The sequence below is a fragment of the Phaseolus vulgaris genome, chromosome 11 (genome assembly GCF_000499845.2).
Source record: "Phaseolus vulgaris cultivar G19833 chromosome 11, P. vulgaris v2.0, whole genome shotgun sequence".
In the NCBI taxonomy this organism is placed as follows: domain Eukaryota; kingdom Viridiplantae; phylum Streptophyta; class Magnoliopsida; order Fabales; family Fabaceae; genus Phaseolus; species Phaseolus vulgaris.
This window is the reverse complement of record NC_023749.2, coordinates 6,239,862-6,260,155: the sequence shown is the minus strand read 5'-3', so window position 1 is coordinate 6,260,155 and position 20,294 is coordinate 6,239,862. Positions and strand designations below refer to the sequence as shown.

General features: G+C 31.3%; 3 protein-coding genes across 4 annotated transcripts; 2 read left to right on the top strand and 1 right to left on the bottom strand.

Annotated features, from left to right (window-relative positions):
- The first annotated feature begins 837 nt into the window (after positions 1–837).
- On the top strand, positions 838–3,387 carry LOC137831946 (uncharacterized). Its single transcript, XM_068639866.1, has 3 exons — positions 838–1,337; positions 1,966–2,139; positions 2,894–3,387. The coding sequence occupies exons 1-3, from the start codon at positions 951–953 to the stop codon at positions 3,119–3,121; spliced, it is 789 nt and encodes a 262-aa protein (XP_068495967.1). The 5' UTR covers positions 838–950; the 3' UTR covers positions 3,122–3,387.
- Positions 3,388–9,885: 6,498 nt separating this feature from the next.
- Positions 9,886–10,686, top strand: LOC137838145 (histone H4). Its single transcript, XM_068647425.1, has 2 exons — positions 9,886–10,014; positions 10,098–10,686. Exon 2 carries the CDS (start codon positions 10,136–10,138, stop codon positions 10,445–10,447), a length of 312 nt encoding a protein of 103 aa, XP_068503526.1. The 5' UTR covers positions 9,886–10,014; positions 10,098–10,135; the 3' UTR covers positions 10,448–10,686.
- Positions 10,687–10,984: 298 nt separating this feature from the next.
- Positions 10,985–14,525, bottom strand: LOC137838003 (receptor-like protein kinase HERK 1). 2 transcript variants are annotated; one of them, XM_068647314.1, is made up of 3 exons: positions 14,429–14,525; positions 13,925–14,073; positions 10,985–13,806 (listed from the first exon to the last, which is right to left on the bottom strand). In XM_068647314.1, the coding sequence occupies exon 3, from the start codon at positions 13,729–13,731 to the stop codon at positions 11,218–11,220; it is 2,514 nt and encodes an 837-aa protein (XP_068503415.1). In that variant the 5' UTR covers positions 13,732–13,806; positions 13,925–14,073; positions 14,429–14,525; the 3' UTR covers positions 10,985–11,217. The 2 variants fall into 2 exon arrangements, with proteins under 2 accessions (XP_068503415.1, XP_068503340.1); XM_068647239.1 differs by lacking the exon at positions 14,429–14,525 and adding an exon at positions 14,228–14,408.
- Between the last annotated feature and the right edge of the window lie 5,769 nt (positions 14,526–20,294).

Genomic DNA, 20,294 nt, shown 5'->3' with positions numbered 1-20,294 from the left:
AACTATTCATATTAAATTTGTAGTCTACATCACAATATATATTGACAACAACTTTCGTCTATATTATCACTTTTTAAAAAGTTTAATTTATTTATAAAATTACTATCATATATTTTCTTAGCATGGTGACTTGACTTGAAAATGGTCATAAATTATGCAATAATGTATGCAATGTTGGTTTTCAACTTCATTCTTATTTTAACAAAAAAAATACTTCAATTGTACCTATAAGAAAAAGTTGTTGTGTAAGTAGGAGGAACCCTAGGTTAGTTTTGGATGAGGAAACGTGGCACCTATTATGCATATCTACCATGTCCTTTTTATGAAAAGGTGGTGGATGAAAAATATCACAAGTATTTGCCATAGATTAGAGAGAGACCAAATTAACTAGCACACACTTGTCATATCCTTCGAATTTTAAACGATTTCATGCACACTCTATGACAATGGATTACTAAGGAAAAAGAAAAACTCTATAATCTCGATTCAAATTAATGTTGACCTAAAATAAGGTAAAAAAAGAGTGACAAAATGGAGTGTAAAAGGGCTTTGAAGATTGAAACTAAATAAACACATAAACAAAGTCTCTTAATTGACTAAGAAAACTTTATTAAAAAGTGTAATTAATTAACTTGGAGGCACTAATTAAGATGGGTGTTTTGTTTATTTAAAAATAGTTGAAAAATTGTAGAATGAAAGAAGTCAACTCTTGGTTGAAATAGTGACATCATCGCAACGTTAGTCTCAGCCACACACTAATATTTTCCAAAATACCTATTGGCTTTTCTGTTTTGCTCTGTTTCGCAGAGCCCACACGGAAAAATATTAAATACTCACCACTCCACATTTCTAATGCACTCACTCACTTACTCACTCTTCAGCTTCAACGCTTCTCTTCTACAAATCCTAGTAGAATTTTCTTGTAATATTTTTCCTTCCACGCACGCGCCATGTACACACACCGCAACGCCTCCCTCTCACGCGCCGCCGAGTCCCTCGCCAATTTTCTCTCTCCGCAGGACGCATCCACGGCGTCGCCAATGCAGTACGCCGCCGCTCCTCATCCGCAGCACCACCAAGTGGCCCTTGGGGAGTTCGATTCGGAGGCGAGTTCGAATAACACGTACAACAGCTGCGGCAGCGGCTGCACCAGCTACATGGGGTCGCCTAGTTCCCTGGCGAGTTACGAGAGTCGGCGAGTGCAGAGGAGCGTCAGCAGCCACTCGCTGCAGAAGAACAGCGGTGGGCCCCATCACCCCTTTTCTCCTCTCTTCGCTCAGTTGCTTGACTCCCAAAACGGTCCCGTACGGAGAGCTTGCAGTACCGGTGACCTTCAGGTTCCTTCCTCTTTTGACTCGCTAATTATAAACACTCATCTTCTTAACTACACTAATACAGTATATACATTATGCACTTTTTTAATTATACTTGAAATTGCACTTTCAATTCGTACATTAGCATTTGACAATAAAGTAATATGTGGATTATGGAGACAAAACTTCATTTCTAATTCAGAAACAACATAAACGACGCTTGTAATTATAGATAAACACATCTCAATCATTATGCATATCAATTATATGACTTTTAACCTAGTGGGTGGAGGTTTAATCTCATTTTTATTTATATGAATTTAGTATTTTCAAATTTGAATTTTAAACTCTCAAGATGTATGTCTATGAATAAATATATGATTTGTTTTATCTTATAACCTAATGAAAAAAAGACACCACTTAAACAACAATGATCAACTCCATGACAGCAAACTTGAAGTTGTTTCCTGTTTGGTTCACTGTATATACGTACTTGGCACCCCATGGAGTTTCTTGGTGTACTCTCACAACCTTTAATATGTTCCCTGTTTGGTTAATTTTTTTTAATATATTCTAACTAAACTCTTAATACCTGTGTAAATGATGTTGTTGTAATGCAAATTGATTCTTGGGTAATCTTTTGTACATACAGAGATTTCATGGAATGCAATATTATCATCATTCAGATAGTCCATTGTCGAGTGAGAGTAGCTTGATCATAGAAGAAATGAGCAGAACCAGTCCTTATAGCCCAGAGGAGAAGAAGGTGAGGATTGAGAGATATAGGAGCAAGAGAAACCAGAGGAACTTCGGCAAGAAAATTAAGGTATAGTTTTTTTTTCAGATACAGTTTTATAATAAAATTTATGTTGAGCCAATTAAACTTTTGTATTGCAGCTGTGATCTCACTACAATACTTGAAATAGTCAGAAATTTTCTCCTTTGTAAAAGTACCTCTTAAAACTTGTATGTTCCATCGAAATATGTGAATATTATTTTTTTTTTATATTAGAAGAAGAGTGAAAGTGAAACGTGGACGAATTTGAAATAAACTGCAATATCATGGACAGATGAAGAGGAAAGTTGCTGCTGAAAAAACATGCTGCCCTATAGAAGGATGCATCATATCATGTTAAAATCATATTGAGGGTAGAAAGTTAAGGGAAATAGTAAAAAGTTTGACAAATCCTGATCGAGAAAGTGATTCTTTCCACACAAGGATTCGCTCATAATCTTTGCACGATAAAGACCTGTTGCCCGCACAGGAGATATTAATTAAAGACTATACACAATAGTGACTTCATGTGTATGTTAGTGTTAGTGTGTTGCAACCGGACCTGAAATGCCTGATTTGTGAAGCAAGAAAAATCTTCTCACATATTTGTCTCATTCTATAGGGTAACTAGCTAGTAGCCCCATTACTGTAACGTCTAGGAGGAAAGAAACAAATAAGACATGTTATACTTCTCTCCAACACAGTGTACTGTATATAGCTATATTGGTCCACCAGAAGACTGTTTAGTGTTTAGTCATGATGCAACCACAACATAAATATTAATTTGTTTTCTTCTGGCAATCAGTATGCTTGCAGGAAGACATTGGCAGATAGCAGGCCACGAATCAGAGGGCGATTTGCAAAGAATGACGAAATTGCAATTAACCCTCCAGTTCAGTGGAGCCACATGGGTACTGGAGAGGAAGAGGATGAGGAAGAAGAGAATTGGGCAAATTTCTTTGATTCATTAGTTCCTGCAAATCTTGCTCAGGGGCCTCATGGGAGTAGTTCTTCCTTTGGTGCGTTCTATTAAAATAATTGCATGCTTAAATCAGCATGGCTAGATGATTAATTTGTATGCTTTCAATGTTTTGAGTTTTGTAGTGGCAATGTAAATATATGGTACTTATTTGAATCATGGATGTGACCATGTGCAGTTGTGTTTAGTGCCCTTTATGTTTTTCTAGACTAGGCCTCAGCAGCAGCAGCAGCATTGTATTGTTTGGTTAACAACTTTTACAAATTGTACTTGGGATTCCTATATGATGTATTTTATAAATTATATATTTTTATACTAAAGTCCTTTTTATTGATACGTTTATGTGGGGAGGGAGTAAGGAAGAAGAAAGAAGCAGTAAATTAAATTAAAAAGTGGATACCTAAAAAGATAAGAGAGGTATCGATGATTAAAAAAATTGTTGGTGAGTGGTGGTGACCTTCACTTTCCCTGGTGTGATGTACCTATCACTTCTTTACAGTGTGATTTTGGACAGAAATGGAGTGCTCCGAATTTGTCTTTAAGCTCAATCAAGAAGCCCTTTTTCCACTTTACAGAAACATGTCACCCTTGGATTAAAGCAGGGTGAAAGCAGAGCAAAAGGGTAAGCAATTTACTTTTCAGCCATTGTTACATTTGCATACATTGCCATATCGGCATTGAAGAATGAAGAGTGACCTCTTCGCTACACATTGAACATTTTTTCTTTTGTGGGATGCTATCAGAATTGACAAAAAAATGTCAAAAAGCATGAAAATAGAGGAGCACAAACCAGGTCCCCCCCAAGTAAGCAAGTTTGAGCTTATGAATATGATAATGCACTTTCACTGAAGCAATCAAGGGTAGAGTCAAATCAAGTCTTGTCGTGATAATAGTTGGAGTTGATTGGGGTCAATGACGGCAGATTCTCATCAGAAATGCAAGAACTTCAGTGGGATTATACTTAAAACGGCCGCAGCAATCACAAGAAGATAAACATTATTATGCGAAGTGAGGCTATATACCTCTGCTACCTTTCACTTTTCTGCAATGAAGTACCAAAAGTCCAAGGTCATTATTAACCTATCAAGCACCTTCAAGGTTCAATCATGTCTTGGATTACCACTGACCACAAAGCAGATTCTCAAAAACATCTCAGAACAACTAAAATATTCTACTTCAATCAACCAGCATTGGGTTTTTGGGGGGCTACTTGCTTGCATGGACGTATCAACATTGAACTCCTACAAATTTAATGTGTTACATTGAACATGGTACATTTTATGTTGACACTCTGCTACAAAATTATTCGTAAGGAAACCAATAAACAATCATTACTCATCTTCAGTGACTTATCAACGTCATTTGAAAAGACTTTTGACATTAATGAATAAATTATACTAGATGCGTTCAGAATATAAATTTTGAATTATACTTTGAACCAAACCTAATTTTATAGTTTTAAATAAAATAAAAACTATCCAATTAAAAATCGGAGTTTAGGAAAGACAACACACAAATTATCTAAATAGGTTCAAACTAAATTTGTAAAAAACATTGGAGCAAAATCTTCTTATAAATTATAGGTATTTGCCTTTACTTTACAAGACTGTAGTATAAGTAAAATTAATTTATAATTTTTTCGATCTTTTATTTTTTATTAAATCTTTCTGATTTCTCGATATTATAATTGACGGGACTATAGGGTTAAGAATTCACAGTTAGATAAAGAGAGGGTGGATATATTTACAAAGATTTTCAATGTTTCAGTCAATTTAACATTTCATAAATATCTCTACCTAGTAAATTAACTAGTAAATTAAATGCATTTCTCTTTATACTAACAAGTAATTTGGCCTATTTGACTCAACATCACAATTTTACTATAGATTAAACTTATTGTCTTTACCATTTAATCTCACTTGTAAATACTAATAATTAATTAATATTGTTATTAAGTTATAATGTTTGACTTTAACTTTACTTTATTGACTTTAGTCATTAATTACAAGCAATGTATTGTTATTTAAGTGAGTTGAGATTCCAAAAAATTAACTTTGTTGCATATGTTCGGTTCATAAACCATTAAGTCAAGATATAGTGATATAGATAAAAAATCAACCAGTCCATATATAATTTTAAATTTCCTTAAAAATATCTAATTAAAATTAAGCAATGAAATATTGTATTTCATTGTTTATAAAATTTGGTGTAATTAAAAATCAAACAATCATAAGAATTAAGAATGAGAATAGCCAGTGATATTTTCATAGTTGAAAAATAAATTATCATTATCAAATTGTTGGATAGTGATGCTTAATATAAAAAAAAATATATAAAAAAAAAATATAATTGACATGTATTTGATAATGATCGAAAAAAATGTATGCAAACTAATGGAATTCATATTTTGAAACTAAAAGAGACATACATAAAAAATGTGGAAATTGCAAAAAGGTGAAAGATTGATGAGAATATGAATCTGAATTCTTTTATGTGTAGGTGATGAGTGATGGGAACCCACTCCATTAAACACTTAGCAAATGAATTTTTGAATCCACAACAGTGAGCTAGAAGCTATGAATGCAATGTCTACAATGTTGGAACTTTAAATTGGCAAAAGCTTTTCTTAATCATCTCATTATTCAAGTGATAAACTCAAAATAGAGCATGAAAAGATATTGCCCCTTCCAAAAGCAATTCCACAACTATTATTATTTATAGCACTAGTGAAAGCACACTCCGATAGAGCCATCAAACTGATATGTAGTAGCAGCTATAAACAAAGCTTCTTGCTAAACACGATCCTAGCTAAGAAACAAAAATAATAATTAAATACTATTACATACATATATTATTGAATAGTTTTTTTTTTTTTAACATGTGTGCTTAAAGTTGGACTCCACAATAAATTAATTAATTAATCTTTATAATTTTTGTTCTTATATACATAAAAAAAAATCTTTGTCACTTGTATCCTCTCGAATAAATTTCGATAATTGACATATGATATAATAATTGTAAAAGATCTTTCGATGTGTTCGATATTCAGTAGTTACAGTTAATAAATATTATTAAATGTGTATTTGATTTATATATGCTCAACCTATTTACATATTTGAGTTGGATCTGCAAGATATTGGACCTGATTAACACAGATACTATCGTTAAAATTTCATATTAGTCTGATATATTAGTTAATTAAGCGTATTAATCTTAATGGTTAGGTACGTGTTTTTTAGGATATCGGGATATGTTTAACTATGTGAGGATGACATCATAAGTCTGTGTATTCGAACATATCTTAAGTTTGTGTATTCGAGCATATCTCAACCATATATTATAATTTTTAATAATTTTATATTTTTTCAATATACTCTTGTACTAGTAATTTTTTTAAAAAAAATCACTAAAAATAATAAGTGTTTTTTCTCTTTACAAAAAATAATAATATAACTAATAAACCTTTAATTTACAGACCAAAGATAAATAGAAACTAAATTTAAATTAAAAAACCAACAATTTTGAAAAAAAACGGAAGGAGTTTTATATTATATTTACATGACCTAATCTAGAAATAAAAAATTGTTGTAACATATTTTGTAAGCGACCAACTCATACTTCATTAACACATAAAAAAAAAAACTCCGAAAGTGTAATGAGATTATTTAGGCAATTAATTTACATACTCACAGTATTAATACAACAACTACACTAAAAAGGTTTTAACAATTTACTAGAAAAAAAGTGGTTAAATAATTTCATTTTAACTAAAATTTTCTTCATTTCTCCTCGCACTCTCCACGGTTTCCTTGTTAAAATATTAAAAAGTATCATTTTATCATGTTCAACGTCTATGATATAAAAGTAGAGAAAAAAAATAGTATAATATCCATACAAAATATATAAAGTTAATCATATAAATATTTAATAAAAAATAGTTAATCATATAAATATTATTATCTAAACTTTTTGATGAATATAGAATTTAAAATTTCACTTTTTACAAAGTTTTTTCTTGTAAGTATCATTGTTTATTGAAATCCATGTTATTAAGATTTGTTACTTCAGCTTCTTCGTCGACAAAAAATTACAATAAACACTATACTCCCAAACATTTACAATAGCTCAATATGATGTCATGGAACATAAAAAAATGTATTTTCACAGTTTTTTTTTTTCAATGCATAAATTAAAAAATGAATTATATTTTAAAAGCACAAATATAAATAAAATTGCACTGTAAAAATAAATATAGATAAAAATACTTAAAAGTAAAGTTTCGATAAAATTAATCACTCGAATAATTTTGATAGAAAAGTCTAAATAAAAATACATAACTCAATAAAATCAATCTCTAACGTTGATACTTTCATCATTGCTATCCTCACTTTCACAACTTAATTAACATGTAAGTAAAATTAATCAACGACTAACATGGTAATATTACTGATAAAATTAAAATGAACTATATATTATTTCTTAATATTGTATTAAGTTTCATCTAATCCATTAATTAAATTAATCATATCGAAGTATACATATATAGTTTAAAGTGTTGACTTAATTACCTTTTTTGTCATAATAAAATATATTATTTTTGGAAAAATTTATTTTTCATTTTTCACTTTTTTAGTATGCATTGGGTAATGTTTTCCATTGAGTCTCTCATTGGGACAATTGGTCAAACACATATATATATATATAAGTGGAATTTCTTTCTTGCACTCATTAACATAATTTCTACTAAATGGAATACTCAATCAAGCACATAAACATAATTTCTACTAGATGGAATACTCAATCAACCACATATCCTTATAAATATTTTTTTTTTCTTTTCTTTAAAGTCTTGTTACAAAATTAACACTTCCTTTCAAAATTTCAATAACATCAGAAATCACGAATAAATCATTCATCTAAATTAAATTCAATACACGTGCACAACAATGTCACTGAAAACAAGTGATCGTCTAAAAAAGAATAGACACGTGAAATTTTATCTAAAATGTGTTCAATCATAACTTCGTTTGAAGTGTAATTATCAACCGTCAAAGTAAAAAAATATATACATTTGAATGTATCAAACATTGAACACTTCAACAAAAACTTGAGTAGTACTGGAAATAAACAAATATATAATCTTAAATTTGAAATAAAAAATTTAACAATCTATTTAAGCATAATAAAGAAACTATAATTAGTACAATCCAATGCTATTACAGGTCACTTAAGTAGCTTGATGGTTGGATCACTCCTTATCAATTTAAAGCACTTAGGTTCGAAACCTGTATAAAAAAAAATTGGACTCCATAAACACAACATAATGAGGTATTTCAAAATACCTTTTATTAAATAATATTACAAATATAGTTTAAATTTTCCACCCAACATTGTTGGTGTAGTGATTATATACTCATAAGAGTTGTATTCAATTTCCTCCTCGGATTAAATGTTTATATTAAGTGTTATTTCCTCACAAATTGACTTTGCATGCGAATGAATTATCAATAAAGTTAATTATTTTAGTTATGTAATCTCTATTTTTTTTTTGCTTATTGACTAAACATGTAATTTTCAACCACTTTGTCAGTTTCAAAACATGCTTATTTGATGTCTTGTATTGTTGCAAACATGTAAACGTTACTTTCTTGAATTGACTAATAATATTGAGTTTTCAGTTTCACCTTTAATTTAATCATTAACTTTATTTATATCAAGAAAATCAACAAAAAAAAATTCGGTATTTTAATTATTACATTTAACTATCACTCTTTTTTTTTTAAATAACTATAATATGCACTACTTCATTTTCCATAAGAAAACAAAAGTAAATGAAAGTATGTGACAAGTATATTGTGACTTCAAGATTGTCTATTGGATAATTTTTTGAGAACAAGTTTTTCAAAACAAGTATTTCAGGATAAATATTCTGGAATAAACTTTCCAAAACATATTAGGTATTTTTCAAATTAAGCTTTTCAAAATAATATTTTTTTTTCAATTGTAACACAACTCACAATAAAAAAAAATCAAGAACGCAAAAAACTAGAAAGAAACTTGTGTTACTTAATTCCATAAAATAAACAAGAATGAAAAATCACAATTTCTAAACTAGGTTACAATATAATGAAGTATAAAAAATAAAGCTGTCTATTTCTCGAATTAGAACTGCACCACTAATTATAAGCTAGAGATAAACAATAAAACAAATATTTAAAGCACTTCACAAAAAACAAATGCAAGAAGAAAAATAATAGTAAGTTGAGACATGCCAAATGTTTTTTAAAAAAATCTCCAACCTACATAAGTATTTATTTTTTAATTATTCATTGATATATATTTGTGTACTAAACTTATAACTGGATGTTTTTATTCATTGTTTTGTAAATATCATATCAGTATACCATTTATTGATTATTTCAAAATTAATTTGAAAGTTTGATCAATCCATATATAATTTTAGTGATCGAGCTATAATATTATATATTATGAATTATCAGTAATTGTCTGTAGCAGTATGTTTTATTTATTTTTTTACATTAAACAAAATTTTCTTAATCTTGAAATTTTCTATTAATTCTTTAAATTTATTTTACTCATTGTAAATTCTTGTTTTTTTGGGAAAGACTCATATTTTAGATGAAAATTTTGTTAATGACATTACCCAAAACGATTAGTTGCATTTACAAATTTTGGACAAAATTTCAGATAATGCCAGTGGCGCCAAAAGGAAGAGTCACTCCCGCTCATCTACGTCATCGATCCGTGCACAACGTTATCTCAAATCTGAACCGTCCACTAAGAGGCCATCGACGCTCCAAAAAACTTCGGTGCAAGCCTTGCACGGATTCACAAACACATTACCCCAACCCCAACACCACATATAAATATAAAGAGAATTTCACCTTCATCTCAGATGCAATTCTTCTCATCAGCTTTCTCCTCCGGTAAGTATCAATTTCACTGTCTGCACATAAATCGAGTTTTCGGATTAATTTGTTGTTATAATGTTGTGGTATGTTTGGTGCAGACTGTGATTGTTGTTGTTAACGCGATTTTGCCAACAAGATGTCTGGGCGTGGAAAGGGAGGCAAGGGTTTGGGAAAGGGAGGAGCCAAACGACACCGTAAGGTGCTGCGCGATAACATCCAGGGAATTACGAAGCCTGCCATTCGGCGTTTGGCGCGTAGGGGTGGTGTGAAGCGTATCAGTGGTCTCATATATGAAGAGACTCGCGGCGTCCTCAAGATCTTTCTTGAGAATGTGATTCGCGACGCCGTTACTTACACTGAGCACGCCAGGAGAAAGACAGTTACGGCAATGGATGTGGTTTATGCACTCAAGAGACAGGGAAGAACCCTGTATGGATTTGGGGGCTAGGTTTTTTAGTTTCTTGCTTTCTTGTTAGGCTATGGGACTGCTTGAAGCCCTTGGCATTAGGAAATTTAGTGATGAAGTACAAATTTGTAAGGTTGGCTTTGTTAGGGTTCCGGTGGTGTTTTAGGAATGGTGGCTACAGTATCATGAATTGCACTGATGTATCTTGTTGTTGCTGCCTATTCTGTAATTTAATCTTTTTTTTCTTGAATATTAAAGTGTTCTTCTGTTCATTGCTTCAATTTTGGGAATATGTACTCTACATTCGATGTTCAGCGTTTTAATCGTTTGCAGCCATCTTAGCCAAATAAGCCTTTACCAAGAAACAACCTTTATTAATGTGAAATTTGTCTTTATTTTGGCAAGGTGAATTAGCACATATGCACAAAATATTTGTAACTAGGACATATGCACAAAACTTAAACGTTTCTTAATAAGAAAAAGGAACCCCTCTATCAGTTTGATACAAGTAGTTGGTGTATCTGAGATTATCGCTGATGATAGGTAAGATGGTTAACGAACGTATTAAGACAATTTGCGTTCAGTTTTCAAGAGAATCTATATTGAAACATCTCTAATCAGATATCTAACAGTGAAACCTACTGTTGCGTTACGATTAAGCAAGCTTGTTTCATGAGCTTGTCCTTTACAAGTCTATAAAGTGTCTCATTCCTCTGCAAGGAGGGTGAGAACCACCGTTCTGAAGACAAACCACTAATAAAACAGTAAAAGAGCCAATGTTCTGCAGAATTTAGAAGATATAATACTGTAAATCACCTCCCTTCAGATTTCACCAGCTGTGAGAATACCCTACTCATGGAAACTCCAGACAGATCATCCAGACTTGAAGCTTCAAATTGTGTAGCGGAAACACTTTCTTCATGGTCGAAATTGTTGACCTGGGGTGACAGTTCTCCGATCATATTAGTACTGTTTTCTTCAGGGTCACCTCGAACAATAGCCTCTTGAAGTTGGAGAGCATACTCCAAATTCCACAAGACATCCCCCATGGAAGGCCTGTCAACACCAAAGTCAGCCAAACATTTTTCAGCAGTTTCTCCAAACTTCCTAAGAGAATCTGGTCTGATTTTTCCATTAAGTGTTGGATCTATTATTTGCTCCAATTGCCCTCTTTTCTGCCATTTCATAGTCCATTCTGCCAAGTTCACCATTTCTCTGGGAAGAGTTGGATCTATAACAGGTCTAGCACAAAGAACCTCAAACAGAACTACTCCAAACGAATACACATCTGACTTTTCTGTAAGTTGTTGCCTCCTGAAATACTCAGGATCAAGGTACCCAAAACTCCCTTTGACAGCGGTGCTCACATGTGTCTGATCAATTTCAGGCCCTGTCTTCGATAGCCCAAAATCAGCAACTTTGGCCATGAGGCTGTCATCAAGCAGGATATTTGCAGACTTCACATCACGGTGAATAACTGCTTTAGCATATCCAGTGTGAAGGTAATGCAGTCCTCTAGCTGCTCCAATGCAAATCTCAAGCCTCTCCTTCCAACTTAAGCTTGGAAGACCTGAACCATACAGATGACTTTTGAGAGTTCCCTTTTCCATATATTCATATATCAATATCATTTCGTTCTTTTCATCACAATATCCAATCAATGATACTAGATGGCGGTGGCGGAACTGTGACAGCATCTCAATTTCAGTTCGGAATTCCGCAAGCCCCTGCTGCGACCGAGGATTCCCCCTCTTAACTGCAACTTTAGTACCATCATTTAACTCACCCTTGTATACTTTACCAAAACCACCAATGCCAATAACCCAACTCTCATCAAAATTATTTGTAGCCTCCTGAACTGTCACAAAAGGGAAGCGGTACCCGAAGTTTGAAGCAGCACTTCCTGTTGTGGCATTAGAATATTTACTTCCCATGGTGTGAGAAGTTCCATCATTGATTGATAAAGGAATCCACGTCTTTGAATGCGCTTGTTTTTCTTTTTCCAAACGTCTTCTTTTCCGGCATAGTAGAAAGAAAACAAGAACCATGACCACTGCAAAAAATGCCCCAAGACTCACACCTACTATCAAGCCAACCTTTTTAGAACCTGAACCAGAAGAACTAGTCTGAGGCGCTGTCGATGAGCTGAAACTTCTCACAGAATTGTTCATTTTCATTATCTCCAGCCCATTCAAAATAGCATTAGGATAATCTCTATTCACAGCAGAAGGGCCAATGCTTACAAGCATTTTGGTGCTGGCAGTTGGGGTTGTAACCATGTCCTTGAAAAATGGAGTAGCCAAAACATTATTATTTGTCGAACTCAGATCAAGATCCTTAGCAGCCAACAAGGAGTTAATGTAAACATTAAAGTAGAGCTCATTGAGGCCTTTGCTGAGTATGTCACAAAAGTGAAGTCGAACAAGGTACGGAAATTGAGGCTCCACATCAAACTGCCAAGTCACATTGAAATTACTTCGGGGATCACCTGCTGAATTCATCTCTGTTAGAGTGCCATAGACAGAAGGTGGAGCAGTATTTGCTGTTGGTCCACCATTTACATATTTCACAGCACCTATATTTGAAAAATTAGTGGCCAGGTTAGGTTGTATAAGGAATTTTTCGTCAGTAACCCAAGTTCGTTGAAGCGTGTCATTGCCAGAGGAGACAGTTGGACCACCCATGTTAACCCTGAAAACTGTCTCCAGTGCCTGTGTAAGTAAGCCAGAGTAGGATCCTGCTGGATATAGGGCGAAACCCTCATCAATAATGAGGTCATCAGGGACCGAAACAACTTCAATGGCATTCACGAAAGCAATGGAATTTTCAGATGGGGCAAAGGTGATAACTAGGGTGTCTGAATTTACATCTAAAGAGTACTCCTTCATAACAGGGTTTTTCTGCACACTAAAATCACTCAGAAGATTATAGTCCTGGGTGGAAACAACGAAATTTGCTGCACTCAAATCGTACTTCTCATATGCAAATGGAAAGAAATAAAGCCGGATCCAATGTCTCCCCCTTTTTTTAATCGGAAATGTGTACTTTGAGGGTGCTGTGAAAATTCTTGCGGTTGCATAAAGAGGCGATTCACTGGAGGAAGTTATTGATTTTAAGGAGGTACTCGCAAGAATATCTTGTTGGGTGGAAAGGAAATTCTTGTAGAAACTATCCGCGGTGAAATTGCGGCTATCTATAGAAGTATCGGTTGATGCTCCACAGTCTATAAGGTAATTATCCAGAGGAACAAAGTTGGCAGAAAAACATACCAAGGGCAAGATTGTTAAAGCACAGACAAATAAACAAATTTCTCTGCAATCCCACATGTTTCCAACAGTATCTTTCCCTTTCCCCTCAATTTTTTCTCTTTTCAACCCTGCGATTTTATGAAAGGAAGAACACTGGTACATGCAAGAAAAGGAAAAGAAAGCAATGAATTTCTACTAGTCTATCACCGAACAATAGGGGCTAAAAACACAAACAAAGAACAGCAAAAAACATAGACCGACTATCTCGTACCTTCAAACACAACACCTCTGGAGCTCCACCAGAACCATAGAGCAGAACACAAATCTGAATACCCTTTTGTTGTACCGAAGGACATTCAATGCAAGTGATGGAAGAAAAGGATTAAACGCATGTTCAACACGCATCTAGCTCACGACAAGCTGGTACAAAATGACGACAACGTTTGTAATTAATATATAGTCCTAGATTCTTTTGAGCACCACTTTATTTATTTTAACAAAAAAAAAAATACAGAGAGAGAACTCAAAAAGGGTTTGAACAAAAAGATTGGAATTCAAAAGGGTTTTGAACAACCTGGTTTTTGAGGTTGCCAAATCCCATGTCTCTGATGGAATAAAAGTAATAATGATAAACAAATCAAGATTGTTGGGTTGTTAATGGCTTTTATATATATATAAAAAAAAAGGAGTTAATGAGAGTGTGATGTAATGATATTGGCAAGCGGAGTAACAGAGAAGATTAGATGAATGCTTATGGCATTGTGATTGCCATTACCATCAGCATATGCTTGTGGGCTCGCTTTTGCTGGCAGTGACCATCAATGAACCGAAAAAAGTTGGTAAAGTATAGTGCCTCTTTTATCATACCATATCAACAATCTTACACCATCTCTCAATTAATATATTCACCTATTTCAATCTCACACTCAACTTACCATTAACTTCTAACAACGAACAAAATAAGTAACCACAAAATGGGTTATCTTACTATCATACCACAATAAATGTATATCTGTAATTTCAAAGTAACATTATTAGGTTTAGTAAAAAAAATTCAGAAGAATTTACTCTAGGCAACACAAAAAGAAGAATTTAAGTCCCACATTGAAAACTGCATCTCAGAGACTACAAATCCATACGGAATTAATGTTTAATAAATGCCAGAAAATGAAAAGCGTGAAGTGGAAGAGCGTAACAGTGAGAAACGAGCAATGAAATAATATAAAATGTAATCAAAATATCGTCAAATTGATGTTTCCGTAATCAACATTAACAAATACATTTCTTAAATCTTTTATCAAAATGGCTTTCGGCATAAGAAAATAAATTATTTTTACTATGATAAAAATTTAATATTCCATATATAATTTTAATTTCTTATAATTTCTTAAATCTTTTATCAAAATGGCTTTCGGCATAAGAAAATAAATTATTTTTACTATGATAAAAATTTAATATTCCATATATAATTTTAGATGAGTCAAATTGAAAAACTTGAATAAAAAAATTAAAAGTAAAAATTATTTTATTTGATATGTGAAATTTGATGGGAACGTGCAAAAGTATATTTTTTTTGTTGGTGTTTTAAAATAAGAAATTAAGAAAAAATTAGAAAGTCACTTTACTTATAAAAATTGTATATTAATATTAATTTAAAAAATTAAAAAATAATTTTGCTTTTTAAATTTTACTTTTTAAATAATTCATATAAAATATTACATTGTATTAATAAAATGGAATATATTAAATAAAAATAGAATAAAAAATTTGTATAAAAAAACAATTATAATGAAAAATTCTCTATATATAAATTAGAATTAAAATATCTCTCTTATCAAAAAAAATTATCTTATCTTGCTTTAAATATATTAATTAAATGCATAATGTCACTTGTATGTGTCATGTGTTGCATTAATAAATTTTAAATTTTCAACGCAATTAAATACGATATTTACAGAGGACTTATAGATAATAGAGTAATTATTGTGTCGATTTATGGAAAGTCAATTTAAAAAATACTTCTTTCATGTTAAAAAACTAATATTTTATATTAAGTTATTTTTGGTTAAAAAATACGAGTATAAATTACTCTATTTTTTTTATTCTAAAAGTATATATTAAGGATAACTTTTTTGTAGCAATTTACACCATTATAGGTATTATTTTCAAATGTTTATAGAGTTTTAATTTGACAGCATGCATAAATAAGATAAGATGTATATTACTATAATAAAATTATAAATATAATTAAAGAAATATTAAAAGTATTAATAGTACTAGTGTAGGTAAGCTTCGTGCATTAAATTAAATATTAAACTGAACAATTAATGTCAAATAAACTAATATTCATGTATTAATAATGTTTTGCTTTACATTTATTTATTTTATTTTATTGTTTTTTATCTTGAATTATTATTATTTGTTTTAAAGTTTTAAAAATTGATTTAATTTTTTTATTTGAATGATATTATAGACTTGAAAAAAGACATTTAAAATAGACAAATATTTTTTTATTTTTGTAATTCATACTTTATTTAAGAATTTAATATTTTAAATTTTACGACATTTTAGCATATTTGAATAAAAACTTCCTATAAAATTGAGTTTTTAAACTTATAACTTACCTAAATAGTATTTATGAGAAGTGTGTTGGAAGGTGGACAAGGTCACGTGGAATCAATTACTCATTCAAGAAAAATGTTTAAAGTGAAGGAGAAGAAAAAAGAGTGAGCAATCCATTGATTCAATACCCAACAAGAAATAAAATTTGTTGAATTGACAAAACAAGAAATGAAAGTGACTTCTCCTTATCATTCATATAAGAATAAACTAACCCTTATCACTTTTAATAGTTTTTAACATCCACATTGTATTCATATTTTTAAATATTTTTTATAAACAAAAATTCATGATATTCACTAATATTTTTACATAAAATACATATTTTTGTAGGGTGGCAACGTGCACGGTCCCTTCTTGCATAGGTCCGTCTCGTACTTGGTATATAAAAAGCGGGTTGGGTTGGCTCGTCCTATATAGAATCTGCGGATTAATTTTTGTAGTCCGTCTAACATAAGAGTTGGTCCGTGGGTTTGTGGGTCATTCCGCATAAGAAATATTTAAAAAAATAATAATTTTTTGAATACAAATTTTGAATTTTTATTATTTAGATGCATTAGATAAATAGTCTCATAATACTATTTTCACAATACATGCGTAGTAAATGTTATTAAAAATTTTAAAATAAGAAATATGAAGCTGCGTGAAAAAAACATGGAGGTATAGAAAAAAAAAAATTCTATATTTTATAAGTTATGCGGGTCAACTGCCCCGTCCCACCCTTGACCTGTACACACTGTGGATTATGTAGAACGGGCCTAAACGGACCAACAGATTGAAAAAAATAATCTGCCCTGCATTTTTTTTAACGGACCGCGACCGGCCCACACGGCTTGTCCCACTTTGTCACCCTAGTATTTAATCACGACTGTATTAAGGAAGACAGTGGATCTGGATAATATTTAATTAATCATTGTGTACTTTATATTTTTTAATATTAGAAAGTATATGCATTTTGATTTGTCTTCCTTAAAAAAAAAATATTCTACATTATTTGTAGTATCTACGTTATATCTCTCATTTTTTTCATCTTCTGTCTTTGTTATTTTTTTTTAAAAAAAAAAAACCGTAAAAACAGAATTAGTATTATAAGTTTTGTTTATTTAAAATAATTTGTAATTAGTGTTAATTTTGGTTTAAAAATTTAAAAGGAAACCTTTTTTTATTAGAAACTGTTCTTACAACAAGGACCAAGAACACTAAAATTAGGTTGACAAGATTAACTCTTATACAAATCTTCCGAACTTTGGGCTGGACTCTCTCGGTCTCTTCTCACATTGGGTGCTCTAGACTTCTCCTCAAGGTAGATGCTCTCGGCTTCTCTTTCGGCTAAGTGCTCTCGGCTTCTCCTTCGGCTAAGAGCTCTCGGCTTCTCCTTCAGCTAGGTGCTCTCGGCTTCTCCTTCACCTAGGTGCTCTCGGCTTTTCCTTCAGCTAGGTGATCTCGGCTTCTTCTCGGGTTGGGCTCTCGGCTTCTTCTCCTCACAGGTGGGTGTGTGTACCTGCAAGGCGCTCCGATGCCAAAGTCAGATATAGTTTTTTGCTTATCAGATCAATTGAAATTCCCCTTACCTTTTGAGTTTAACCTCTATTTATAAGGCTCTCTTATTGGGCTTAAGAGTTACTTAGGTCTTTTCTTTTTGCACCTAACATTTTGAAAACACACACCTGTATATTTGGGCCCATCTTATGGGCTTTACTATAATCACTAATTTAATTTTACGCACAACCTTTCGGTCGGTCGAGACTTTCGGTTGACCTTTCGGCCGCACAACCTTTAGGTCGGTCGAGACTTTCAGTTGACCTTTCGGCGTCGAGACTTTCGGTTGACCTTTCGGCCATACAACCTTTCGGTCGGTCAAGACTTTCAGTTGACCTTTCGGCCTAGACAGTACAGAAACCATACGAAATTGTACTAAAAAATTAAAGTTAAAACTAATTTACAATTCTGGTGTCTCTTTGATTGTGAATGAATTTTCGCCTTTCCTACTTTTTTTCATAATTTTGGTATAATATTTAGTTACATGTCATTTCTTTTAATTGTGATCAAATTTTAAACCAAATATATTTATTTAAAGTATACATATATATATAATTAAAAATAGTATTTGGTTATTTAAATAGTGTGTTGAGAATTATCGTTAGTAGTTTAATAAAGTTATAAATTATGTCTATATTTTTAAAAACAAAATTAGTCAGTGTTATATCAATGGAATAGTTTTTTGGAGATGTAAAATATACTTTAGACTTGTAATCAATATTATACTGTAATTAAAGCGTTTTTAATTATTCGGAATTTCTTTCAATATATTAATGTAAATTTTAAATCAAGATCAACAATCTATTAAAAGAGCAGAATATTTAAAAAAAATAACTCAAAATATTCCAATTAAAAACTATCTTGTTGAAAAATAATTCAAAAATATTTTATTTGAATTTTTTCTTTTAATTTATATAGAAAACAGTCCATTTCGATAAATTAATATTTGTTAAATAGTCATTCTATCTTAATTCGAGATAGTTTACGAAAATAATAATTTGATCATAATTAAATAATATTCCTAACTTATAGTTGTATTTTTCTTTTTGAGTTAAATTAGTTTTTAGTTCTTATATTTATTTATTTTTAATATAATCTCGTAATTTTTAACATTCTTAATTTATCTTCAATTTATTTAAAATTCTTAATTTGATCTCAAATTTATTCAAAATTAGTTAATGTGTCTCTTATTTATCATTGTTACATTTATGGTATTAATGTGATTGTATTCTTAGTTTGATATTTTTTTATTTTATTTTAAGGAGAAGTAAAGCTCATATTGCAACTCACCTCAATCTTTGACTTGTCCTAGTCATAAGTGGCTCAAAGCATTATTCTCTAAAGAGGGCACAACGATTGAACAAAAAGTTGAGGGCTTCAAACGATGTTGTTGACACTAGCAAACCGAATTCCAACTATTAAAACTTCAATCATACAAAGGATGTGGGATTTTTATCCTAAAGGATCCAATAATTTCCATTATAAAAGCTTCGTTGTTTTTCGTGGGAAGGGGAAAATCAGGCCCATGACCCTAGAGAAATTACTCTTTATAGAATAATATTTAGTTTACAAATTGAAAAACTTGCATTGGTTTAGTCACAATCAAATCGTGACGTTTTGATTGCTACATTGTTAAGTAGAAGAAATTGTGCTCTCACCAACAGTTTTAACTTTTGGTTCAGTGGTAAACGCTCTATCCAACACTAATTAATTTTTTCCATTTCGTTTAACCTTTCTTAAAATATATAGATTATCATAACTCTTTAAAATCTATAGTTGGTCAATTATTTGTTTCAACAACAAATTAAATTACTATATTCATCAAAATAAGTCTAGCCCAACATATCAACTCACATTGTTTATGATTTAGGTCATACGAGGTTTAAAAAGTAGTACCTTATACAAAAATGAGTTTTTTGACCTAGTCTAGTTGGTCCTAATGTTCTTATGGGCCAAGGCCAAACTAGACAACACGTTGTTAGCCCGTTTGTTTAGGTATACTAAGATGCACTTGTTAAATGTATTATTAGGCATGGTTTTTTGTCAAATACTTCAATCAATTATGCATATAATGTGTGTATATTGTGGTGATTTATTTAGGATTGTCAGTTTCTTAATGACATGAACTTTTGTTTACTTTTATAAATCTCAACAAGTTTCAATTACACATGTCATGGATATGAGAAACATTTATAAAATTATATAACTATTTTAAATAATATTTATAACAAGATGTGAGATATTGTTGTGTAATGTATCTTGTTGTTAAATATAATGATTTGAATACAATTTATCTCACCTGATATCTGTTACATGACATTAATGTTACTTGTAATAAATAATTTTAATTGATTAAAGCGTTCTTTGAACTCACCAAGTCTACAAATATTTTAAGAGATTACAAGATTATTCATTAAAACAAAAATTAACATTTTAAACAGGGTTAAAACACTTCGAAGGGAATTGTGGATTTAACAAAATAA